Source organism: Mastigoproctus giganteus, chromosome 13 (genome assembly GCF_048544385.1).
Source record: "Mastigoproctus giganteus isolate SK-2022 chromosome 13, ASM4854438v1, whole genome shotgun sequence".
Lineage (NCBI taxonomy): Eukaryota > Metazoa > Arthropoda > Arachnida > Uropygi > Thelyphonidae > Mastigoproctus > Mastigoproctus giganteus.
In genome coordinates this window covers 36,290,126-36,317,635 of record NC_143587.1, presented here as the reverse complement: position 1 = coordinate 36,317,635, position 27,510 = coordinate 36,290,126, and the positions used below count along the sequence as shown (strand labels likewise).

At 35.7% G+C, this 27,510-nt stretch overlaps 1 protein-coding gene across 1 annotated transcript in view; it reads left to right on the top strand.

Annotated features, from left to right (window-relative positions):
- mop (tyrosine-protein phosphatase non-receptor type protein myopic) overlaps nucleotides 1-27,510 on the top strand; it is a 289,765-nt gene that overhangs the window by 251,377 nt on the left and 10,878 nt on the right. The window contains exons 24-25 of the mRNA XM_090387729.1: nucleotides 1,216-1,320; nucleotides 13,751-13,950. Of these exons, the coding sequence (XP_090243855.1) occupies nucleotides 1,216-1,320; nucleotides 13,751-13,950 (305 nt within the window). The remainder of the gene's footprint in view (nucleotides 1-1,215; nucleotides 1,321-13,750; nucleotides 13,951-27,510) is intronic.

Genomic DNA, 27,510 nt, shown 5'->3' with positions numbered 1-27,510 from the left:
TCTTATGGCTGCACAAGTCACACAAAATAATACTTACAAAGCAAAGCATGCTTGAGTTGTTCAATGTTAACAACACTGCGTCAGAAATACAGCTGAAGCTATATATATAATTTATATTAAGCTGAGTATACAAACAATGTAATACATAAAACAGTAAGTGTCCATCTGCAAATGATAAAACTTATTTGTTCAGTCTTTTTTGATAAAGTTTGGATAAATGTTAAGACATAACATACTTAAAACGTCATTAATTTACATGAGAACTAGCTTTAATTAAAGAAGTAAAAAAAGTATCAAGCAATGCTCCCATCAGCTGTACACAATGATTTAAAGATGTTAATGGTTGTCATATTGAAGGAATGTAATTAAAATCTGCTAGTAATAAAATTTTTTGACGTTTATTTTGTTTTTGCTTTTTTTTTGTTTGTTTGTTCATTCTAATGATATTCTAATAAATTCTAATGATTAATTCTACACAAATTTGGAAAAATACAAAACCTCAGCCCTCTCAAGTTATCTTATATTCACCCTGTACAGATATTATACACTTACACAAACTGCTGTATGTACTTATTTTATTATAATTATTGTACATAATGAATAAATTACAAAATGCATTATAAAATAGATTATTGCACATTTAAATGTGCAATAGATACTTTACAGATTAGCCTGCTAGACCTTGTGCCACCACCATTGCAGGGTTAAAAGTAAATTTTCCTTTATCCTAAACTTACTAAAATTGCTCAGATTATGAACGAACCTGAAGGGGCATAAATTCAAATTGAGAAAAGACAATTGTAGAATAGATGTGCAGAAATTTGTCTTTAGCCAGCAGGTGGTTAATAGCTGGAACAAACTTCCATCTGTCGTTGTGGAAGTTGATAGTTTAAATAAATTCAAGGAGGAACTGGACAAACCTTTAGAGGGAATGGATGTGTGAAATTGGGGTTTTCTTCTTTTTTTTTTTTTTTTTTTTTTTTTTGCCTGATGATACATAAGCTCATGCTCATACACTTGCTTTCTTGCATCACATGCTTCCATTACTAGTTGAATATTATATCTCCTGCATAATCATGGATGATTTGAAAAGAAAATTATTATTAAAACTTATGAAAAGTGTCAAATGTTTTAATTCCTGATATTTGAAGGAATGCAATAAATTTTAAAAAATATATATTATTATAATTGTTTAATTTAGTCCTTTATTTTTAGTGGAGTGCCAAGTTCTCCATCTCATTTACTGCAGTTCATATCAGAGGTTCACAGTTATCATAGACAGCAACGAAGTGTTTTAAGGCCTGTAGTAATTCATTGCAGGTAAGTGTGTGTGTGTGTGTGTGTGTGTGTGTGTGTGTGTGTGTGTGTGTGTGTGTGTGTGTGTGTGTGTGTGTGTGTTATATATACATATAAAATATATATATTATATTTTATATATATAGATTAATTTATATATATATATATATATATATATATTGGACGTCTGAGGACGAGAGTTGCCTGTGCGGACGTGCCTTTCTGCCGCTCTTGGAACAGAGAAGTTTTATTAGTTTAAATTGACATATTAACTTATTTTCTAGAGTAGCTTTATATTCCTATTTAAGATACTTAAGTTTAAAGTAACTTAGATAGAGATTTTGTAGGTATTACTTAGTATCGGAAAGGGTATCAAATCCACGTGTTTACCAATCGTAAATGGCCACCATTGTTACGCGAAAATTAATCAGTAAAATCTATTAATCTTGTCGAAATTCATTGGCAATTAAATTGTACTTTTAACTATACATATAACCACTTAGGTTACGTAACATAAATAATTAGTAAAAATAAATAATTAATACATAACTTGATACGGAAGTTATATAAAGGGATTTCGTAGATAACACTCGTTACTGAAACATAAATATTTCGTAGATAACACTCGTTACTGAAACATAAATATTTCGTAGATAACACTCATTACTGAAACATAAATATAGCGTTATAACTGTGTTGGGATACAAGTTTAGGATTTAATTTTGTACAGAAATTGAAATTTTATTGAAAGTAAATCGAAATCATGACTCAAACCAGAGCAGCAAAGCAAAAGGCTCAAGCTAATGGGAATACTGTGGCACAGAGAACTGAGGGGGGGGGGGGAGTTGCAAATCACAGCCTTTTAAGATGCACTATTTGCTTGATGCTTGCGGAGCAGTCAGGTATGGGACATGATACTGCCATGGGGGATGTCTTTGTATGTGCACGATGCAAGGAGTGTAAGGAAATCAGGCGTCAACTCAGCATTGTTATGGGCCTATATGAGAGCTTGAAGGACAGGGTGGATGCCCTCGAAGGATTACAAGTGAGGGGCCCATCAAGCTCTCAGCTGCCCACGCCAATGCCAGAGCTTGCACTTGGTCATTGCGCAACACAGCGGCAGCCCCCAAGGCAGAATGCGCTGGTCCCAAAGGAACTAGTAGTTGTTGGTGACTCTATTGTCAGGAAAAATGGGAAACATGCTTTGTAAAAAGGATAGGTGGAACAGGACCAGGGTTTGTCTGCCAGGGGCAAAGGTTGATGACGTTGTAGAGCGGATATCATCTTTTAAGGGCCAAAAGGTGATATAGTTGTACACGTTGGCACTAATGATATTAAGAGTAGGAGACCGGCGGAATTACTTAACAAGTACAGGTCACTGATGAAAAAAAGCCGTGAATTAGGGTTGAATTTGAAAGTGTCTGCAATTCTGCCCAGACATGATAGGAGGGAGTATATGATGAGAGCCCTGTCGATCAATTCGGCCCTGGAAGGATTGTGCAGGTCTCAAGGGGTAGAATTTTTTTCAGCCTGGTCTGTACTTGTTAACAGGAGAGACTGCTTCTACAGAGATTGGATACACTTAAATAGAAAGGGTGCAAGAATGTTTGCTGATGCTATCGAGGCAGTGTTAGGTGGGTCGGAAAACTGCTAGATTGGGGGGATACAAGGACTAATAGATTAACAGTAGCCACTGGCAGAGGAGAAAGTGATTCTTGCACTGCTTCTATTGGAATCAGCAGCAGCCTGGAAAATAAGATGCAGGATATTTCAGAGACTGCTGGGAATCATTGGGGTACAAGTAAACACATGGGTTGTGTTAAGGTGGCTAAGAGGAAGAGCAGGTGCATGTATACTTGCGTGTACACCAATGCTAGGAGTTTAGTAAATAAATTTGATGAATTTGAGGTATTGCTGAAAACATCAAAGGCAGATATTGTTGGGATTTCAGAGGCGTGGTGTCACACAGATATAAGGAATGCAGAACTGGAATTTGGGGAGTACAATGTCTACAGAAAGGATAGACAGGATAGGAAGGGAGGAGGGGTTATGCTATTAGTTAAGAAACACATAAAATCCAAGGAAGTGAAGCCAGTCGACATCGCTGGACAGTGCAGTGTCGAGTCAGTTTGGTGTGACATAAGCATTGGGAGATCAAAATTGAGAGTAGGAGTGTGCTGTAGGCCTAATGACTCTGATGAGTATAATAAGAAACTGTACAGAGAAATAGAGTGGGCCAGTAAATCAGAGAGTCTTATAATGGGGGATTTTAATTTCCCAGATATTGACTGGAATTTGGGGGCTGGTCACTCACACACTAGCAAGGCTTTTGTGGAATTATTGGATGATTGTTTTCTACATCAGCATGTTCGGGAGGCAACTAGAGGGAGTAATACTCTTGATTTGATTATCAGTAGTGATTCTTCATGCATTAAGAACCTGCAGATAAATGAACCACTAGGTGGCAGTGATCACAGTGTTCTGAAGTGGGATTTACTCAAAGAGGTAACTACCATTAGGGGTAAAGGGAAGGGGTATTGCTTTCTTAAAGGCGACTACGATGGACTGAGACAGTATTTAAATTCTATACAGTGGGATCAATTGATGATGTTACCAACAGCAAATTCAAAATGGGAAGCATTCAAAGAACTTATCTTGGAAGCTACTAGGCTTTACATACCAACTAAGAAATATTGTTCAAGGTTTAGGCCTAAATGGATGTCAGAGGAACTAATGAGGCATATGGCAGAGAAGAAAAATGCATGGGATACATACAAATTAACACGTGACACAGAAGCCTATGATAGATATAAGCTGGTCTGTAACCAAGTCACAAAGGAGGTTAGGCAGGCGAAGGCAGATTACGAGAAATCCTTGGCAAGGGATGCGAAGAAAAACAGCAAAGAGTTCTTTACTTATGTAAACTCTAGAAGGAAGTGGATGAATCAGATTGGTCCACTTGATATCGATGGGTCAACTGTTGATGATCCTGCTCAGGTAGCTAACAAACTAAATGAATATTTTGCATCGACATTCACACATGAGGAGTTATTCAGCGAGGGGGATGCCAGAGGTGTATTCAACTCTGGCAGTAAGCTAGAGAATCTTGTAATAACTGAGAGTAAAGTGGGGGAGAAATTGTTGAAGATAAACACAAGAAAGGCACCTGGGGTGGATGGGATCTATCCAGTTATATTAAAGGAGGCAGCAAAGGAAGTAAGCAAACCCTTAGCCATAATTATGAGAGCTTCCTTAAACTCAGGGGAGGTACCCATAGACTGGAGATGTGCAAATGTGACCCAATTCACAAAGGAGGATCAAAGGCTGACACAAGTAATTGTAGACCTGTGAGTTTAACTTCTGTTCCCGGAAAATTAATGGAGGCACTGGTTAAAGAAGCACTGCAGGATCATCTAGACAAGACTTCAGTAATAGCTCAGACACAGCATGGTTTTGTTAAGGGGAAATCTTGCCTGACCAATTTGATTGGATACTATGATGCAGTCACAAAAGAACTGGATGCAGGGAATAACTTTGATATTATATATTTGGATCTTAGAAAGGCTTTTGATACTGTTGCACATGGGAGACTGCCGCACAAATTGTTCAGTGTGGCATTGAAGGCAAATTGCTGCTATGGATAAAGGGGTGGTTGAGGGGGAGAAGACAGAGTGGTAATCAATGGACACTGCTCATCGTGGACTAATGTTATTAGTGGAGTCCCTCAGGGTTCAGTATTGGGTCCTTTATTGTTTTCTGTATTTATAAATGATATTGATGATGGTATATCAAGCTTAATGTCCAAGTTTGCAGACGATACGAAGGTTGGCAGGGTTGTCAAGGACGCTACTGACACTATGCTGCTGCAACAGGATCTGGAAAGGTTGAGCAGATGGGCTGAGAGGTGGAAAATGAAGTTTAACATTGACAAATGTAAAGTACTACATATGGGAAACAGCAACCCCAGAGCAACGTATCAACTCTGTGGTACTATACTGACAGTGGTCGAGAATGAAAGGGACCTGGGGGTGGTTGTGCAGGCAGATATGAAGTTCTCTGAGCAGTGCAGACGGGCTGCAAGAGTAGCTCATGGTGTATTGTCAATGATATATAGGAATTTTTCTAGCAGGGATAAGGAGGTGATTATTCCCTTGTATAAGGCAATGGTCAGGCCACACCTAGAGTACTGTATACAGGCCTGGAGGCCTCATTTCAAGAAGGATGTAGAGCTGCTGGAACGAGTACAGAGAAGGGCAACAAGATTAGTGAATGGAACAAAGGGGTGCTCTTACGAAGAAAGGCTTAAGTTTTGGGAATTACAGTGTCTGGAGACTAGGCACCAGCGAGGTGATCTGATAGAGGTGTACAAAGCCTTGAATGGTTTGAGCATGCTCAATGCTGATGGGATTCTTCCTCTTGCTCAGAATAATCACCTGAGAGGGCATAAATTCAAATTGAGGAAAGACATGTAGGATAGATGTGCGGAAATTTGCCTTTAGCCAGTGGGTGGTTGGTTGGTGGAACAGACTTCCATCCCTTGTCGTGGAAGTTGATAGCCTAAATAAGTTTAAGGCTCAGCTGGACAGGTATTTCGAACGAACAGAGGAGTGAAGTGGATATTTTTTATTTATTTATTTTACTTTAATTTTTTTGGCTGATGCTGCATAAGCTTGCTTTCTTGCATCAAATGCCTCTACTAATGCTAATTATATTTTATATATATAGATTAATTTATATATATATATAAATTAATCAGTGTTTTACATTAAGTACATGAAGAAATTGCATTCCCTGTAGGAATTGTATACTTGTGTGCTTAACTATTCCCCTATGATTAAATTCCTGACTGAATGCAAGCCTAACCTAATTAATGTTCACAGCTCAACTGGAGTCTTTCAATTTCTGGAGTACAGTTCCATTTAATATCGGTGTAGATACACCTCTTAAAGATAAAACTACGAAAGTAGTGTAAAAGGCATCGTTTCGTGTGTATCTCATATTGTGATCATCCTTCACAGTGGGTTACCATGTATTGCACTACCTTGAATAAGTAACGTTTCACTAATAGAGAAGTCTGTTGTTACACCCAGACAGCACTGTTTCAAGGTTTGTTGGCCTTTCATCAGTGGGTGGGCAGGTACCCTGGTATTACCAACATGACAACCCAGTTTTGAAGTTAATCCCATAATATGCAAGATGCCAAAAGGTGTACATGATAATACTATAATCAAAAACTAAATGCAACTAGGCATAATATCATAAGAGCTTGAAGTTATCTATTTAATATCGGTGTAAATACACCATAGATAGCTCTTAAAGAGAAAATTACAAAAGTAGTGTAAAAGGCATAATTTCATCTGGTAGTACCCACCGAGAATAAGTAACCTATTAGTAAAGAGTTGCTTATTCGAGGTAGTGCAGTACATGGTAACTCATTGTGAAGGATGATCACAATGTGAGATACAGATGAAATGATGCCTTTTACACTACTTTCATAGTTTTTTCTCTAAACTATCTATGTTGTATCTACACCAATATTAAATAGATAACTTCAAGCTCTTTTGATATTATGCCTAGTTGCATTTAGTTTTTGATTGAAGTACAGTTCCAGTATTGAAGGTTAATATTACTGGGTAATAGTTCAAAAACCCTTATGAAAGATTAAGTAAAGCAAATAATCTGGCTAAAAAAAAACTTAACTATATTCTCAAAATATATATATACAGAGGTATATATATATTTTGAAAAGAAAAAATATATATATACAGAGGTATTTATATAGTCTTAAGTTCTATGAATTGGTTTCTCATTTAAACTGCTAACAGGAAGCACACTTGTGAATTCACCCAACATTTACAGTTGCCACAGTGTAAGACATTAAATGTTATGTATTATGAAACACTTCATTTGGTGCCATGAACTTGCTAAAAAGTACTAGACTATATGCAGTGGTTCACATAAAATGATAGGAAGAGCCTGCAGTCACATTTGAATAAAGTTATGATTCTTGCGAACCACTTGCAAAATACAAAAATACATATTGGGCAGCCCATTACTTGCTATATTTCAAAGCACTGTTGGCTTACCACAGTTAAGCTGCTATCACAGTGCAACATAGTTCATACCATTATAAATAAACATTATTCTAAAGACCATGCCATTCTGAAACATTAAGCAAATGCTTACAGTACTTCATATTTTGCCAGCTTGAATAAATACCCACATACTCAGTCACACTGCCACAAACTCTTAACAAATTCTCCAGTGATATGGAAACATCCTTAAGACCAAAATTCTTAACTATTCATATGTGGCAGAATATGAGTAGTTGCTATGAAAATAGTGATTAAACTGTTTAGAAGTAATCTGCACATTACTAATTTGTATAATTGCCAACTTTGACTGGGTATCTTTCTTACTACCAGTGTTCACTGTCAATTATGCTCCCTTTTCAAATAAAATTAAGCAGTGTTAAAGATAGTTATGGCACCTCCGTAGCCAGGTGGGCAGGAGCAGTAGTGCGTAGCACACGCTTCTTAATTAGACCAGGGTTCGAGTGTGTGTGTGTTACCAGCAAAGTATAGAACCCTGGAATTGTATAAAACAATGTTTCCCAAACTTTTTTAGTCACGGAACACTTCGTCTCTCAACATATTCACGGAACACTTATGAAACACAAGTTTAGCGAGAGCCACAGAACTGTTACTAATATTTTATTACATATGGCGCACTGTGCATCAAGAGCATCTTTATTTCCAACACCTGTAAAATTGAAATAACTGTCATTATACTTTCGTTTTGGTCTTTTATTAGTTGGTTCCTGTGTTTTTCACTTCGGATTTCTGGGGAACAAAAGGCTGCGATTGTTCATCCTCACTTTGAAGTGTGATAATATTGTCTTCATTTTCATCGAGCAAATTTCACTACTAGAAGTACTTTGCTTCTCGTTTTAAAGTTCCTTTTTTCCACCACGAATCTATGGTCGCATATTTTAGTAATAATATTTTGAAATACTAATAATTAATAATTATCACAAAAAATTTATAAAAGGAAGTGAGTTTAGTTATGATATCAGTTCGCTTCCTCCTCTCCTTCAACCTGTTTACTCCAGGCTAAATCGCATATGAATGGCATATTAGATCACTATATTGCTACTTTTTCATAGGTGTCTCGCATACTTCTCTATGCAAAGCCTCCCAAAATAAAGTGTTCCGCAGTCTATTTGATTATTAGTCTATGCCAGTATATTAACCGAAAAAAAAATTATGTTAAATATTATAATGATACAAAAGTGGTGTAGGCTAGAATATGCAAAATTTATTTATTTTATTTTTTTAATTATTAATTACGATTTTTCACGGAACAGTTTTTCACATCTCATGGAACACAGTTTGAAAAACGCTGGTATAGAATGCCTTCATTTTCTTTTCTTTATCATCTTATGATATCATTATTAAATGAATCACAGTTCTAACTTTTATACAGAGGCATACTGGGAGAATACTGCTCCTCATATCTTGCTATTAAAATGAATATATACCTGTTATAAGTACTAAATATAATATAAAAAATATTTATAACAAAAACTTTGGGGAGTTTCCATCTGCTTTGTTTATTAAATGCATTTCCCACTACTGTGTTCCTAACATCAGAATTTTTTGAACTTTTTCTTTTTATCATTTTGTATATTGATACTGTATATTAATTTTGCATCTTATTTACTGTATTTTGTATAAAAATATTACAACGAATTTTTACATCCACAATATTTTATTTCTTAAATTTGTTTGCATAAATACAGTTCTATTTTCACCCATAATATGGTTCTCTTTGAATTTTGCAGATGGTTTTTTTTACCATAGTGTACTATTTTTAGTTACTTTTGTGTAGATCATTCCCTGTGCAGGAAGCATTTGTTTATTTCATTTTTGTTTCACAGCTTTGAAAGTACAAAGGCCACTTTAGAAAATTGTGTGATCAGTTTATCTGCATGCTGCTTTTTTTTTTTTCTTTTTCTTTTTTTTAATTCAACATTATTCATTTGCTTTCCTTGCTAGTACATCAATCTGCTGTCTTTTATCCATATGTGTGTGTGTGTTCATCATGGCATCAGTAAACTTTATTAATGATCGCATTATTATTATTAACAATACGTTTAATCATGTTTATAATACGTTTAGTTTAATTTAATAAAATCTTTAAATTTATTCTTTTTAATAGCATGAAAAAATTAAATTTTTATTAGCAATTAGGTTTTCGACTTGCATATTAATAACTGCTTCATAAAAAAAAAAAAAAAGAAAGAAAGAAAAAAAGAAACATCAGTATTACCTACCAAAATATTGACAACATGAAAAATAGCCCCAAAATGGATCTTTCAGTTATTTATTATGTTTTAATGCTTTTCTGCTTATGGCACTCTTTAGGAAATAATTGAAACATAAGCACCTATAATGTCAAATTGGTCAGTCACAGATGTCATGCAATTGCACTTGACTAGCTAACATACTGTAATTATTAAGAATAGTTAGCACTATATGAAGTTTACTGAAAGAATGGCAGTACTAGTAGAAAGAAATATCCTTTTTTTTTTTGCTTGTATTACAAGTATTACACAGTAAATAATATCCTTAACTGTGGATAATCTATCTTTAGATGGTAGGTACAATTATACATAATAAACAAATGGGAGGCAAAAAAAACTTGGTGACCTTTGTTATTACATGAAAAAAATTTTAAAAAAAAAAAGCCTCTCTATAAATTCCTTAAGAGGAATATTGAATTTTTTTTAAATCCTCCAATGCAAAAGTCGTTTTTTTCTCTCAAGTACATATGTGATGACAGATGTACAGCACCTCTGTTGGAAAATCATGTGTTGTGTGTCATTACTGGACAGGGTTTTTTTTTTTTTTTTTTTTTCTCTCCCCTTCTCTCCCCAGTGGTGTAAACAAAATGGATTACACCCACCCCCATAACTGTTACAGTTATGTGAATTCTCTGTGTCATGCAGTTCTCGGGAGAGTGAATAGAAATGTAAAATTTAAAGGTGCCATATACTTTATAATGATATTGTATGCAGTGTATTAGTAAAATTTTATTATAACAGTGTTGGCTGTGGCTTGTTTTGACAGCCTTTTCAAATTAGAAAAGTTATTCACAAATCGCCGGACCCATTTCAGACCTCAGATTTTGTTGTAGACATATTTTGAATAAACTACTAAAATGAATATAAAACCTATATTGTTCATTTTGGTCAGTTTAACAAGTTTTTGTATTATGTTCTAATTAATAGATATCAGAGTTGCAATGGCTCAATGTGTTCTACGTTATATATCAATTAGCTAAGAAAAGGAGGAATTACCTCTGATGTCTTGTAGAACACTTCTGTGCTAATACTCTCTGTTGTTGAATCAACTGTACAAATAGCTTACGTGTATTCCACAACCCTCGTAGACAAAATCAATGATCCAGTGCACCAATGGATCGGAGGCCTGCAGACATCAAGCCTGACCCCAAAATACATTCCAATTAAATAATTTAATCTACAGTGTATCTTGCAAGGATTGCAACTCTTCATACCAGGATCTACTCGCTGTACACTCAATATGAGAATGAAGCAACATTCAACATCCATCCTTTCATCCCGCTCCTCGGCTTTGGAACTTGCATTCCATGCGATCAGTGAAGGCCATGCCTTTCTATTCAACGAAGCAAAAATTCTCAGCATCCAACATGATTACACCAAATTGTTAATTTCAGAGATGCTTGAAATTGAATTACATCAAATTTCAGTCACTGTATGTCACCTCTACCCCACCTCAGATTCATGGCCCTTCACATGCACACACCAAGATATCAACTAATCTTCATGATATAAATTCAGTTGCAATATCCATGATTTCACTTTCCTGTGATCATGAGTCTGGTCAAAAAGTCCCGTCCACTTCAGGTAAGTGACGAAATTCTTTTAGTTTCTTAATGTTTTTTTATGTTTTTATATTTGATTTTAAAGTGTTAAAAGAATGGATTAATTGTTTTAAAAATACGGACATATTGTATTCTCTCACTCAAAGATTAGGGTTGGTGATTCGATGTATTTTGGGGTTGGGCTTGGGGTCTATGGCCTCTGATCCCATGGTGCATTGGATCGTTGATTTTGTCTACAAGGGTGTGGAATACACTTAAACTATTTGTATGATTAATTCAACAATGGAGAGTATCAGCACAGAACTGTTCTACAAGACATCATAAAGGTAATTCCTCTTTTTCTGAACTAATTATGTTCTAGTAAAATTCCTTCTGCTAATAGGTCAAATCATGTCTTTGTGGCTGCTTTAATTTCATCATCAGAGTCATGTCTTTCACCTCAGGTGTTCGTCGAGCTTTGGGGGCTTAAAAAACAACTGAGCCAGAGAGCATCTGGCCAATGAGTGGATGCAAAACAAGTCCCAGTGATGAAATTCTTGCCAATATTTCACAAGCTGTGAAACACTGACAAGAATATTTCGTGGTGAGGTCACATGTTGACATGTTAATGCAATGGAAAATTCTTTTCACAAATGTATGAAATTTTAGGTTTCAATCTTTTAGAAAGATTTGTTGGGCCATTTCTTTCCTCTCCTTCCCATTAAAAGATTGATTTATCTCTGTACATAAATCAAAGTATTTTTGAGATGTTTTGGTATTACTCAATAAGGAAAAGCCAGAATGAGACTATATTTTAAGGGTATGTTCTATTAGTACTGTCCAAGAAGGTTTTGTGGATCAGTTCTGATTGATTAGCCCACCACCACACTGAATTCTACATTGCTTTGAATGTTCAAGCATAACTCAAGAAGAAAAAGCCAGAATCAACATCAAACTTTCAGAATTATGTTTTGTTGTTCCCCAGGAAGCTTTTAAGATTAATTATAATTCCATGACAACTGCGGCACTGAAATCAGCAATGAATGAATTCGTAAGAAAATACTCTAAATAGTAAAATAAGTTCAAGTAATGAAACCAGCAGAATTTCAACAATTTCTGTTGGAATTGAAATGTTATTTGTCTCTAAGTGGCAAATTTAAATTCTGATTCAGAATTATATCATATGGAAAGCTTCTGAAACTTGTTTGAGTAAACTTCTTCTAATCAACCAGATTGATATCAAATTCAAATAAGTATTTTTCTTAGAATTTCGGACATTAATTATTAACAGAAGTGCTGTTGTTGAAATGAAAACACGCTTCTAAAACTGGTAAGGTAATTTTTTGATGCAGGTAGTTTGCTGGTTAACCAAATAATCATGGCAAACTTCTCTGGGGTATATTCATTACTTTTTAAAGATAAGTGAAAGTTTTACTTCCATGCTTTAAGCTTTGCACCATCTGTCCTGGCAGTGTCTGAGATTGTTAAAGTGTATACTGAATTTACCATTTCTGATAGTCCTGTGTGATTTAAAAAGATATTAGCAGATTATGCAGAACTGCAAATAATGTTATTTGTCTAAGTCTAAGTTGTCTAAGACTTAAGAATAATGTCTAAGTTGAAAATTCAGATCTGTCTTTAATGGGAGCAAAGACCTCCCTATGATCAAAATTGAATGCAGTAGTAAATTTTTTTTATTTATTTATATTTTATTATTTAATTTTTTTATTTAGTTATTTATTATTTTTTTGTATCAATTTTAAGACATTTGAAGAATAGTGTCAAACATGAGGGGAAAAAAATAAAATCTAAAAACTTTTACTTTTATTCCTGTATGGCAAATATCTTGGGCTATTGCTATCTTTTTGGATAAAATATCACATGCAGTATTTACACTTCTGTTTATTTATTTATTTTTTTTTTCCTCATTATTTTATGTAATATATTTATTTTAAAATGGACAAGCACTGGAGTAATTTTGTAGGTAATCACTTTGGTAATGTTCTGCCCTAGTTTCTCAGTTTACACATTTTGATGCAGTGGCTCATGGAAATAAAAGAATAAGTAAAATATGGTTCATAAAAATAATTGATTGTAAGAAAAACTGGCAAAAAAAAAAAAAAAAAAAAAAAATGGTGGCAAAGCTGGTATTTACCTGTGCTTGGAGTTTGATATTTAGTCTTGACTGTTCATGCTTGATTAGATTTATCATCCAGAAACTGGGAAAATCCAAAATTTTCAATTTTTGCATTGTATTTTATTATAAGTATAATTTAAGTGTCATACCAGTTTATCTCTCTCTCTCTCTCTCTCTCTCTCTCTCTCTCTCTCTCCCCCTCCCTCCCTCCCTCCCTCCCTGAAAAGTAACAAAAGTTGAGTGATTGACCATTTCATTTTTGATAAACAATAAGAATATGCCAGATTTCCATATGCCTTGATGAGACAGGTTAATTGTCTCGTAGAAATTCTTTCCTGCATAGTTATTTTATTCTAATTTTAAAAATTTCTCCCTTAAAATATTGAGTCTTGATATTTTATTTACTCCTAGTGGAGGTGTGGGTCGAAGTGGTGTTTTCTGCTTGATAAGTGCTGCCGTTAAGGAAATGTCAGCGGGTAAAGGTCCACTAGATGTCATTCAAGTAGCGGCAAGAATGAGCCAACAACGGAAATTTCTAGTACAAGAAAAGGACCAATTGAAATTTTGCTATGATGCTGTTCTTTATCATGCTCAAGATGTTCTAATGAAAAGTAAGCCATTAAGAAATTTATTTTTTCCAAAAAAAATAAATTTATTTTAAATTTTTTTCTGGAACTAGGCTTCAAGATTAGAATGCTATGCCAAGATACAAGGTGTAGCTAAAATGAAATGAGAATCGTTGCGTACCAACACTTTACTAGGCCAACAACGTTCATTTTTTTGTTGTAACTTGTTTTTTCCTGTACAGATCAGTTTTTGTTTCGATGTAAGCAGTTAAGTTTTGATTGAACTGTGCTCTTTAAGTGAATCAGTGTTTTAACACTTCGACGGAAAAATGAGTGGTCATAATTTAGAGCAAAGAATTGTTAACTTTTTAATGAAATTTGGTAAGGATGTTGCAGAACTGTTGGATATGTTATCGACAGTGTGCGGTGATGAAACCACGAGTCAGCCACATGTACGAATGTCATAAACGGTTCAGAGAGGGAAGAGAAGATGCCCACAACAACAAGAAGACTGTCCACTTCAATGACATATGAGAATGTTTAAGAAAATTTGAGAAATCATGCGCAAAGACTGTCGGATGAACATCCGGCTAATTGCAAAACAGTTACATGTTGACAAAGAAACACTAAAAACAATTTTTGAGAGAGCAGTTGGGTATGATAAAGGTGTGCACACAAATGGTTCCATGCATCCTGACATGATCAGAAGCAGAAACATGTGAAAGTTTTAGTGCAAATTCGAAACTTTGGAAAAATTTTGAAATTTAAAACCCTTGACTTTTAGGATTCAGTGATAACAGGAGATGACTCCTGTGTCTTTGACACAGGAGTGAAAGCAAAGACTGTCGGATGAACATCCGGCTAATTGCAAAACAGTTACATGTTGACAAAGAAACACTAAGAACAATTTTTGAGAGCAGTTGGGTATGATAAAGGTGTGCACACAAATGGTTCCATGCATCCTGACATGATCAGAAGCAGAAACATGTGAAAGTTTTAGTGCAAATTCGAAACTTTGAAAAAATTTTGAAATTTAAAACCCTTGACTTTTAGGATTCAGTGATAACAGGAGATGACTCCTGTGTCTTTCAATATGATCCACAAACCATGGATAAAAGCATTCAGTGATGAACTCCCTGTTTAAAGAATGCAAGGATGTCCCAATTGAAGATCAAGTCCATGCTTGTCATTTTCTTTGATTGTTATTTTGGTTTCATTGTGAATTTGAAATTTGGACAATTTGGCAGGATTTGAAATCCTTCCAAATTGGACTGTTAAATCAGATACTCTACATTGAGATTTTAGGAAGACTTCGTGAAAAAATTCAAAAGACACAGCCCAGTTTATGGCTGGACAAATAGTTTTGCACCATGACAATGCACAGTGTCATTCCTCTGTTCCACTGAGAGTTAAAAACTTCATTGAAAACTCTGTTCCAGAGTTTTCAACGAAGAATAAGATCATAACACCTGCCTTATTTTCCAGATCTGGCACTGTGCAATTTTTTCTGTACTGAAAATTAAAATCCACCTCAAAGGTAAACAATTTGAGGACTGAGCAGACATTCAGAATGTATGTGCCAGTTTATTTATTTATTTATTTATTTTATTTTATTTATTTTTATGATTTCTTTATTTTAAAATACTTGTTGTTTTTTGTGATTGTTGATTTCCACCCTAGGGAAATCACGGGTGGGCACAAATCGTAACTCTGACTGCAATTTTCAGAAAATTCCAGATTCTAGGGTGTGTAAAGCAGTGTACTAACAGAGCATGAAGACGACACAAAATTTACATAAATAATAAATTTCTAATAAACATTGTATAACAAAATTTACATATATATACAATTCCAAATTTAAATTTACATATATATACAATTCCAAATTTAAATTTACATACATAGAAACTATCTATTCTACAACTCTTTCCTCAATTTGAATCTGTGCCCCCTTGGGTTCTTAGTCTCAGCAAGCGGAAGTATCCCATCAGCATTGAGCCCAGCCTGCTCAAACCATTCAATGCCTTATATACCTCAGTCAGATCACCTCACAGGTGCCTAATCTCCAGATGCTACAACTTGCAGAACTTAAGCCTCTCTTCGTAAGTGCACCCCTTTGTTCCTCTCACCAATCTTGTTGCTCTTCCCTGTACAGTCAGTCCTCGTATAATACGTGTTTACACTACACGAATTCAATCATACACGATTTATGAATAGGGGAACGATATCGTATATAACACGAACCGAAATCGCTTATGCACGATTCGCCTTTGTGTTTACAAGAAATGGCAGTCAAATGCGGAATCACCCCAACTGAATGCAACACGATAGAAATGAAGAGAAGATTCAGAAAATGTATTTATGTTTTTATGTCAGTGAAGGCGAAACACATTTCAAAATAATAACGTAAAAATTACACAATTCCAGCTATCGGTATTATCGCAAATGCAATTAGATAGTTTACTACCAGTTTATAACAGATTCCACTAGCAGAAACGCAACTGGAAATTGTTTTTATTGTTTTATGGCTGTAATCCCCAGAAATGTGCTTTAGTAAAATGAGAGTTGTCTCTGCCTTTACGGTGTTGTTTATTCAGTTGCTACACACACACAGCTTTGTTTTATGTTTATCAAGCGTGCCTCCTCATTTTGTAATTGTGCTTTATTCCCTAAAAATGAGTAAAATACTTAAAAGGTGTGAAAAGGAAGCATCCTGGTGAAGACACTACAGATTCAGAGAGAAAAAGAAAAGCAATATCGGTAAACAGAGGCAGACTTGGTCAAAAATTGTTACCCGGGAAAATGTGTACTTGCCTCACACAACCATTTATGGCCAAAATCACACTGGCCTCCAGCCCACCAGGGTTTTCCCGGTAAGGCTTATGGCCAGTCCGCCACTGTCGATACAGAAAAAAATATGAAATTGTGAAACGCTTTGAGCGAAATGAAAGACCATGTGATATGCACGTGCTACAGGCCTAAATGAGGCAATGCCGAGAATTAGAAAGAATGTAGAGAAAATAAAAACTTTCATAGCAGGAAGAACTCAAAGCGTAATTAAAATCCATTAGATCAAGGCACAAAGAATTGGAAGAGATGGAACAGCTGCCATCTGTTTGGAGAGAAAATCAAACAAAGAACAAGTTTGCTTATGATAGAAGCAAAAGCATTAGCAATATTTTATTATGTAATTGTCATAATAAAATAAAATAGGTAACTATTTTATTACGATTATTTATTGTGTTTGGTATTGTTTTGGTTACAAAATAACCCAATTTTTCCCATAGAGCCTGTTGTTTATATTACACGATTTTGCATTGCACGAGGGTTTCTAGGAACACAACTATCGTGCTATACGAGGACTGACTGTACTCATTCTAGCAACTCTACATCCTTCCAAAAATGAGGCCTCCAGACCAGTACGCAGTACTCAAGGTGGGGCCTGACCGTTGACTTATACAAAGAGATAATCACCTCCTTGTCTCTGCTGGCAAAATTCCTATATATCATTGACAAAACTCCATGACCTGCTCTGGCAGCCCATCTGCACTGCTCATAGAACTTCATATCTGACTGCACAATTATCCCCACGTCTTTTTCATTCTCCACCTCCCTGAGTGTAGTACCTCACAGTTGGTACGTTTTTGTGTTGCTGCTACCCATATGCAGTACTTTGCATTTGTCAATTTTAAACTTCTTGTCACTTCTCAGCCCATCTACCTAACTTCTCTAGATCCTGTTGCAGTAGCATACTGTGTTTACTGTCCTTAACAACCCTGCCAACCTTTGTATCAGGTGCCTCCGTAGTCTGGTGGGCAGGAGCAGCAGTGCGTAGCACACGCTTCTTGATTAGACCGGGGTTCGAGCCCGGCCCGTGACCACCAAATACAGAGGATGCAGAAAGGTCAGGGAATGACCACTGCATATCCCTGGAGCAATATGGCTTTAGTTGCTAATGCTCCTAAAAAAAAAAAAACCTTTGTATCATCTGGAAACTTCATTAAATTAAATTTTTCTATTTATACTCCGGCACGGCAACCAAGTTGGTAGAGTTTACAATCGTCAATACAAATATTTATCATATTTAGTAATCACGAGCTTGAACCCCGTTCCATTCAAGGAACGTGTGCTATGCACTCTCACTCCTGACCACTCAGCTACGTCAGGCCTTTTTCTCCGTGGCACACAGGCTTTTCACATGAAATCACACTGATGTGTTGCTTTCTTGCATCACATGCCACTACTACTACATCCGTTCAGATCTTTCTGGTAGTTTATCTCTTCTTCGCGGGCTGATTGGACACTCCTCATGTAGATTTCTCAGCTCACATATCTTCATCCCTGGGTCATTCTTGACGGGACCTGACTCTAGACGCACTTGTAGTTTCTTGCACATTCTTTACAGAAATGCATCATGCGATTTCGTTGCTAGACGTGCCGATCACTTAACTGATGGACAACTCTACCCTTACTTTATACTTCAGAATGTTTCCCTCTCGTGTGCGCTTTCAAAAAAAAAAACATCACTTTCAGTCCGCATGTTCTTGCATTCTCTCCACCTCACTATTCTCCCCCCACCCCCTCCTTTTTTTTTTTTTTTTTATTCTTCATCTTGCTTCCACAAATTCTGGACATGAACACAAAAAAAAAAAAAACCTTCAACTTCAACCCAGAACTTAAAACTCGCCCCCTTTTTTCCTTCAGCAGTTTGAACCTCCTCCCACAGGACTTTCAACCAATCCAAATACTATGCTTAATTTTTCACTGCTTCCTAGTTGCCTAAAAATGTACCACTACTCTCTTGCATAACAGACCAAATCCCTGTCTTGTAATTACCTTGTCTTCCTGTTTGTTTGACATTTCAGCAAAACAATTCTTTCATCTATGCTGAACGCCTGCAAGAGTAGCTATTTTCATGTTTACGCTTTCCTTGCTAAATATCACCAACTTATATAAACCCCACCACAGTGGCTCTGTTTTCTTGATGCAAATGCAAGAATGTCCCGTCACTAGTTATTTCTGTCCAGTATGCAGCATAGATCAAATGGCCTTCATAACCCTATTTCATGGTCCTGTTATTCCTTCTATTAGTAAACCTTTTTGGACTCACTTTCAAATGACCACTCCTTCCCTAATATGGGTCACTGTTTTGTTTACTCTTAGTTCACCCTTGTTGTATTACTTATTATTCTTGTCTCCATTTAACTGCTATTTAATTCACACCATATGTAACCTCTCTATTTCTAAATCCAGTATTTTCAAACCTTAATACTTACCATATTCAACCTTAATATTCAAACATTTATATTTACCATATTCAAACTTAACAATAATTCATTAATTTATATTTACCATATTCAACCTTGGTAATAATTCTCACTTTTCATCACCCTACATGAATTTATTTCAGATAAATAAATATTTCCATTATATTTGTAAGAAAGTACTTTGAAGGGGATAAACATTGAAATTGTTGTATTTATAATAATAAATGATTTAAAATATATTTTTCATTTCTTTTTAGTTGCACCTTGTAGTTCTACTATGTAAATCCCCTGGCTATATTTCCTACTGTGGAGGGAACTTTGTCTTTATATATATACTTTGCTGTTTGTATGTATATCCTTGGCAATAAAGATTTATTTAATTTAACAGATCTTTAGGCTAAATATATGGTCCCAACTTCCAGTCTGGTTTTATCAAAATTATAATTAGATCAATATCACACTGAGTATATGTAAGAAAAATTGTTGACATGTAAGTATACATTAAATTACTACACACAAATTATCATTAAATTGCCTTTGCAGATAATTTTACATTGTACAAAAAGAAGTAAAATAGCACCCTTTATGGGCTCTAGACCAATAAAAAAGAAAATTTCAAAATCAGATATTAAGGAACAGGTTTTGGATTGTTATACTTATGTTTATTTGCATAATTATTTACACTGTTTCAGTAAATAAGGCTTGAAATAATATCCTAGGATTGTAATGAGATTTGTATTTCAGAAGGTAGACTGAATTGATAGATTCAATAATTTGTGTTATCTTCGTGTATAGTATGGCCCAAAAGAAAGCTACCCAAAATTCTGATGAAGATCATGCAAGTTAAGTAGAATGATACAATAAATCTGTTTTTCTCTTGTTGCAAATTAAATTTAAATGAAAGTTTAATTTTTTGAAATTTAATGTTTTTCATTATGCATCATTACCTTCTAACAGTTTTGTTTATTTGCATAATTATTTACACTGTTTCAGTAATAAGGCTTGAAATAATATCCTGGGATTGAAATGAAATTTGTATTTCAGAAGGTAGATTGAATTGATAGATTCAATATTTTGTGTTATCTTCATATATAGTAGCCCAAAAGAAAGCTACACAGTTTTTGTTTCTTTCTTTGGGTTTAATGGTGCAAGGGAAGCTAGGCCATAATGGGCTTAATCTCAGGTGAGAAAAGACAGTTTACTGGAAGTTTTTTGTTTTGTTTTTTTAATATTTACAATGCATTATATTTTACTTTTTTTTTTATATTATCAAATGCATTCGAGATAGGTAAAAATTCTGGCTACATCCGGTGTATCTGCTAACAGTTGAGCTAATGTAAAAAGTCTACTTATGATAGAAAACAGGCCAAAGGCAGACTGTCTGTGTCTGTTGTGTAAGGGACAATCTATAAGCAAATGTCAAACTGTGAGCTGTGTATTACAGTTTGGACATTCTGGAGGATTGGCAGCCTTAAGTAGATGCAGATGAGTTAGGTGTGTATGTCTTATTTGGAGTCTAGCAAGTATAATTTCTTGTCTGTTACCTCTGATATTGGATTTCCATGCTTTCAGGTCTTTCTTTATATGGAATAACTTGTTAGTTTAGCTTCCCAGATTTATTTCCATTTTTTTGCATATTGCTGCTTGATGATAGACTTGTGACCTGAGAATGATGCATTGAAGGAAGGCTCAATAGTGTTAATTGCAGTTTTGGCAGCTAAATGTGCACGCTCATTTCCCAGGATACTGCTATGACCAGGGATCCAGCAGAAGGTGATGCTCTGGCTCTTTTGATTTCATTTGGTTAGAATAACCTGGATCTGTATGAATAATGGATTGTTGTACTTTTCTTCCACTGTATAGCCTTGAATTGCACTGATTGAGAGTGGTAGGGTTGTTGCTCACGCAAAATTTAAAGCTATAATAATTGCATAGCACAGAGTTCTGCAGTGAAGCTGCTACATTCAGTTGGAAGTTTCTTAGTTATGGTGATAGTGGGAAAAACTGCAGCTGTACCGACATGACTGTCAGTTTTCGTTCCAGGTGTATACACTGGAGTGAACTGTGCATATTGTACTCTCAGTGACGAGTACAATTGTAATATATTCTGCTGGAAGTGTGAATTTTTTCCCAATTTTGAAAGTGATAAATTTCATGGTGGGTCTTGGTACATCCAGGGAACTACTGTAGAAGGGAGAATAGATGTTATATTATTTAAGTCAAGTTGCTACTCACCAACTGTAGACTGAAGACATATCCCTGTTGATGGGTTGATTGATGGATAGGCTCTGTAAAGGTTCCCCCATTTTGGAAAGAAAAGTAATTTCCAAGTTAGATGATTTGGTTGTCCTTTGGGTTTTGCCACATAGCTTACTAGGAGAGTTTTTCTGCATAAATGTAAGGAAAGTTCATTGGCTTCAGCATAAAGACTGGATTGGAGGTGTACAGTACATACTGAGTGCAAGGTAAAGACCAGTGTGATGTATAGGATCAAGCTACCATAATGCACTTGGTCTAGCAGAGCTGTACACTACAGAGCCATAATCTAGTTGTGACCATATTAGTGTGTAGTACAGATGCAGCAGTATAAATCAATCAGCTACCCACGTTGTCACAGATTAGATTTTTATGCAAGATTTTTAAGTTTTTTTTTTTTTTTTATCAAAAATTGCACATGGAAGGAGGATGTCGGAAACTATAGGAATTATTTGACTGTCCAGTCGAAGTTCTGTATCTGGGTGTAGATTTCATTTTCTACAAAAGTGTGTCCCATAGGTCTTTTGAAATGAGAGCTGGAAGCCATTGTTGCTAATCGATGTAACAATTTTGCTGATGGTACCTTGTAACTATCTTTCTCTTTCCACCATTCGCATATTGGGGGTATGGCAGGAGATACTGAGGTCATCTGCATATGGAGTGGTTGATACTGTTTTTGATAGGTTCTGCATTTTCAAGTTTATTTTTATGATAAATAAAGTGGCACTAAATACTGACCCTTTCCGCTTGGTAACATTGATCATTATGATTATGGAGTCAAACCTGAAAGGTCCATTCATGCAGAAAGTTTTTCATGAACAGTGGGAGATTTTCCTGCAATCCTAAGTCATATAGGTCCTGTAATATTCCATATCTTCCATGCAGCATCAAAATGCTTTTTCCGTGTCAAACAAAATAACATGGTGTTCTTTTTATATAAAAGCATTGCAGATATTATTTCTGACTGAACCAGCAGATTGGGGGTGGCTCTAACTTCATCGAAACCACTCTGCATGAGGTTGAGGAGATCATATTGTATTTTTGGAACCAGGTTAGTCGAGCATTGATAATTTTTTCCATTATCTTGCTCATACAGCTAGTCAGAGCATGGGCTGGTAGTTCTGCAGATTGCTAGGGTCTTTTCTGGGTTTTGGAAAGACAAGAATGTACAGATGGCACCATTTGTTTGGGAAAGTATGTCCTCAATTATAAAAAATTAAAAAAAAAAAAAAAAATACCTTGGGAAACAAAAAGAAAAATAATGGGTACAGGACTTGATTATATTGTCATTAATAAAGTGGCACGCTCAGAGTGCTGAAATGGAAGAGAACCATTGGATTTAAATGCCATTGCTTTTGTTAATGCCATTAAATAAAACATCACGAAATATATACAGCTGTACCCTATAACTGTAATATGGTCATTTTTTTTATGTACAGCCACTCCCCAACTTACATAAGGGTAGTGTTCCACGGAACCATGTAAATTGGAATTTCCCTAAATGCTTATGCAGCAGCACTCACAACCGTGCATGCTGAATTTGATTGAAGCAAAAAAGAAATGTTCAACGAACGTGTAAATAGAATTATTCATTCAATTTTTTTTACTTCATGCACAGAAAAGTGTACAAAGTTACAAAAATTATAAAATTAAAAAAGAGAGAGGAGACTGGCATAATGTCAGCAAGTTTTACCATTAAAGCATCGTTGCCAGAATTAACTCTCCAGCTGATAAGCATGCCGTTGCGGAAGTTGAGAGCTTGGAGATTTAGAAGGGAGGTTTCCAACACATCACAATTTCCTGCAGCTGCAGAATCAGCACTGGCAACTTCACCGCATACTTTAATGTTTTGGAAACCAGTGCGATGCTTGAATCTATTAAAGCACCCGTTGCTTGTCATGAACTTGGCTTGGGGTTTGCCATACTTATCCTTAATATCTTCATAAATACTTCTTGCTTTTGCTTGAATGGCCATTGGACTCATGGGCACTTGCTTCTGAATCTGATTTTCCATCCATGTTATTAATAGCTTTTCCATCTTTGATACAGCACCTGAATACTGTTTTGTGATCACTGTTGATCTTAAATTCATTGATCCTTTAACATGTTCTTTTATATGCACACTGTCCTTTAAATTAGTATTCACTGTTGAAGCAGTGAGACCTAATTCCCGTGCAATAGATGACAAACTTTGTCCTGCTTCTTACTTCTTAATCATTTTCATCTTTATTTCTAAATCAATTTTGTTTCGTTTCCTAGTACTGCTAGCACTTGCACTTTCTGTTGGTCCCTTTCCCTTCATCATTGTAATAAGTAAATAAGAATGAAGAGAAGATTTTGAAAATTTATTTATGTTTTTGGGGACTTGACTGAGTGACTTATCAGAAGTGTAATTAGTGAAGTTTGATTGAAATTTCTTTTTATTGATTTGTTACTTTTCAAGTTTTCGGTTGCACGAAGTGCATTGATTAGCTGCCCTACGTTCTCGACGTCTGGGGTGAGCAGTTAGGGGTTCATCCCCCTGACCGGCTAAACGGGTATTGAGTTGGTGGGGCAGAGAGAATTTAGTTTAAAATTGCATTTTGTGCCCTCAAGTTTAAAGCTTTTGGGACCCCCACTCGTTTCACTTGAGTGGGGGGTGTTTTTAAATAAGTTTGTGAATAGATTTTTTGATTCTTGTGTTTTGAGTTGAAGTAAAGACTATTGTATTATGAAGTTAAAGTTGTAAATAGTGGGCAATTACAGCCTTTTAATATGTCCAGTAAAAAGTTGAGCGCTGGCTCTCTTTCCAAGAAAAAAGCAGATATTGAGATGGAAGCAGATAGTGATTTAGAAGATTCAGAGAGTGAAAACTCTGAGGTTCAGGAAGAGGTGGAAGAAATAGTTCCTGAAGAAATGAAGCAAAAATCTGATAGTACTGGGACATCACAGGATACAGCTTCTAAAGGGAAAAAGCAGGAGATTTGGACACCAGAAAAGAAATTAGAAATGATACATAGTATGAAGTTGTTGAACTCTATGATAAAAAGTTCAGAACAAGGACCGGTGGTAACTGGATTAGAAAAAATAGTGGAGGCACGAGGGAGATTAAGGGCTCTCCTATTGCAAAGAGAATATCGAGTAACGGGCAATGTAGCAACCAAGATTATGGAAATATGGGATGATCTAGAAATGGTCATAGTAAAGTTGGAGATAGACCTACAAGTAAGTAAGGCTGAAAAGAAAGATATTCAAGAAAAATATAAAAAGGAATATGCTACTGTGGTAAAAGAAAAGTGTGTTGCAAAACCCAGAGTGGCAATTATCACCACCAAGAACAGTAAACATAAATGTAGTGAAGATATTAAAAAAGATTTAATTAGAAAGGTGAGACCTGAACTACAGAATGTTAAAGTACAAAATTTAAGAGCTGTACAGGATAAGAAGATCGTCCTTGAAGTAGAGTCAGAAAAGGATATAGATATGCTCGTTGATTGTCCAAAGTTTAAAGAACTAAAATTGTGTGTGGATAAGGTAAAGAAGCGAAATCCTAAAATTCTGATTTATGATGTGGAACTAGATGTGAATAAAGAAGAGTTGAAAGAACAATTGTGGATTAAGAACTTGAAAGATTATGGAGTAAACCAAGAAGTATTCCAAGAAAGTTTTAACGTGATAAGTGTGAATAAAGCAAAGAGCAAGAAATTGAATAATTGGATAGTGCAGATAGCAGGTCCGGTCCATAAACAGTTGATTAGAAAAGGAAAAGTGTTTGTGAATTGGTCTGCCTGTCGGGTCCGTGACATTGTCACGGTGACCCAGTGTTACAGATGCATGGCTTTTGGCCATATCGCAAAGTTCTGTAAAATGAAAGTGTTTTGCGGATATTGTTCCATTGAAGGACATTCCTATAAAGATTGTGTGAACAAGGAAATGCCACCTTGTTGTATAAATTGCAAACGCAGAAAAGAAACAGCAGAACATCGGAGAAGAACAGATTATGATTAAAATGTTTTAAGTGATGTTGTCTGTGGTTATGGGTCTGTATATGGAGGTGCCGTGGCTTGTCATTGGCCTGGTAGGTAAGGCTTTAATGAGTAGTGCTATGCTTGGAAAGAGACTCAGTGTGAGACTACAGTTTTAACATTTTATAAAGCCAAAGTTTAACAATTTTAACCTCCGTTCGAGTAGAGGTCTTCCTCCACGAGGAAGGGGCGGTAACTGTGGTTACACGGGATATTTGCTTATCTCTGTGTGACCCACAGGCTAAAGACCGATATAACAAGCCATTCAATCAACAAAAATGTTTAGAATAATTCTGGCCTGATAACTATTGCAGTGATGATAAATCACATAAATAAAACTGTAATAAAACAAAAATTAAGACTTTTGTGCAGATAGGCAAATTGCCTGGGTGGCGCACTGGAGGTTCTGTTGCTTAAATGGTCCCTTTCCCTTCATCATTGTAATAAGTAAATAAGAATGAAGAGAAGATTTTGAAAATTTATTTATGTTTTTTATATGATTGAAGATTTCAGTGAAGGGGAACTCGTTTCACCATAATACCATAATTTAAAAACCCACAGAATTCCAGTGATTGGTATTATCATAAATGCAATAAGATCGAGTTTACTACCCATTTATAATAGATTGCATTAACAGAAAAACCCAATAAACTGGAAAGTGCAAATTGTTTTATGGTAGTGACTTCAAGAAATGTGTTTTAGAAAAATATCACAAAGGCGTTCAAAATTTATTCTTGTAACGGAACATATGATAACAATGAAAGTTTAGTAGTGCAATTTCCATTATAAAAATTACCTTTTAGAGAGATAAATAGCTTAGTTATATAGCAAAAATTTCAACTTCCATGGTCTTGGAATGGAACAAATTACCAAAAAAAAAAAAAAAAACAATCTGCTATTGAGTACATATTACGATATTTCACAATACCTCCGTTTATTCCTATGGGAAGCAAAATACGTTTCCACGATTTTTTTTAAGTTGGCACCGTCCAGCAAAAACTTAAGTTGAGTATTACATAAGCCAGGGAGTTCCTGTACATACACTGGTGTGCAAAATTTAAGGACCAGTCAGGTTTTCACCTGTAGCTTCTGATAGGAGGCCCGGATATAGGAAAAGCATACCTAAGGGACCTCGTGAGGTATAGAAATGAGGGAAACAACGGAAACAAAACGGTACAGAGGGACTTGATTCAAAAATGGCAACGTAGCACTGGCTGCCATATCACTGCCAAAGATGGAACAAAGGGAACAGGCAGTCCTCAGTAGGAGATATGGCCACCCCTAATGTTAATGCAGGCTTTGCACTGCCTGTCCATACTTATAACAATGTTGTTGATAAGTTCTTGTGGTAACATCGTCCATTCCTCTGTCAGCACCATCTTCAGCTTTACTGGTGAACATTTTCTGGTGGGTGTGGACCTGCTGCTAGGCATCTTCCCAGAGCATCCCATATGTGTTTCATGGAATTTAGATCGGTGGAACAGGCAGGCCAATCCATACAAACAATGTCCTCATTTTCCAAAAGCATATCAACAGCTGCAGTGTGATGGGGTGTGGCATTATCATCCATAAACACGAACTCGGGACCAATGGCACCTCAGAAGATGCACATGGGGAAGGATTACCTCAGTACAGTACATGCACTGGTTACAGTACTGCCTTCCAGTATCTGGAGTTGTGTTACGTCCATCCAAGATAATACCTCCCCAGAAGAGAAAACCTTGACTGCCATATCGATCCCTTTCAGTGATGTTTGCTGGGTGATACCATGTGCCAACCTCTTGCCAGATTAGCTGATGTTCAGATTTGCTGCTGAGACTGAATCTACTCTCATCAGTAAAGAGTACCTTAGTAAAGATTTTGTGGTTGTAAAACTCCTTTAGAAATTGTGCTGGTCCTTAAGTTTTGCACACCAGTGTATCAGCATCATTCTATGAAATTGAAAGAGTGTAAGAAATAAATTTCCTCATGAATTTTAGAATTAATCAAAGAGGTGTAGTGACATCATTCATTGGAAGCATTTGAAATAATTAGAAATTGTATCTTTGTATTCAATGTCCAACCATGAGGACACTTTA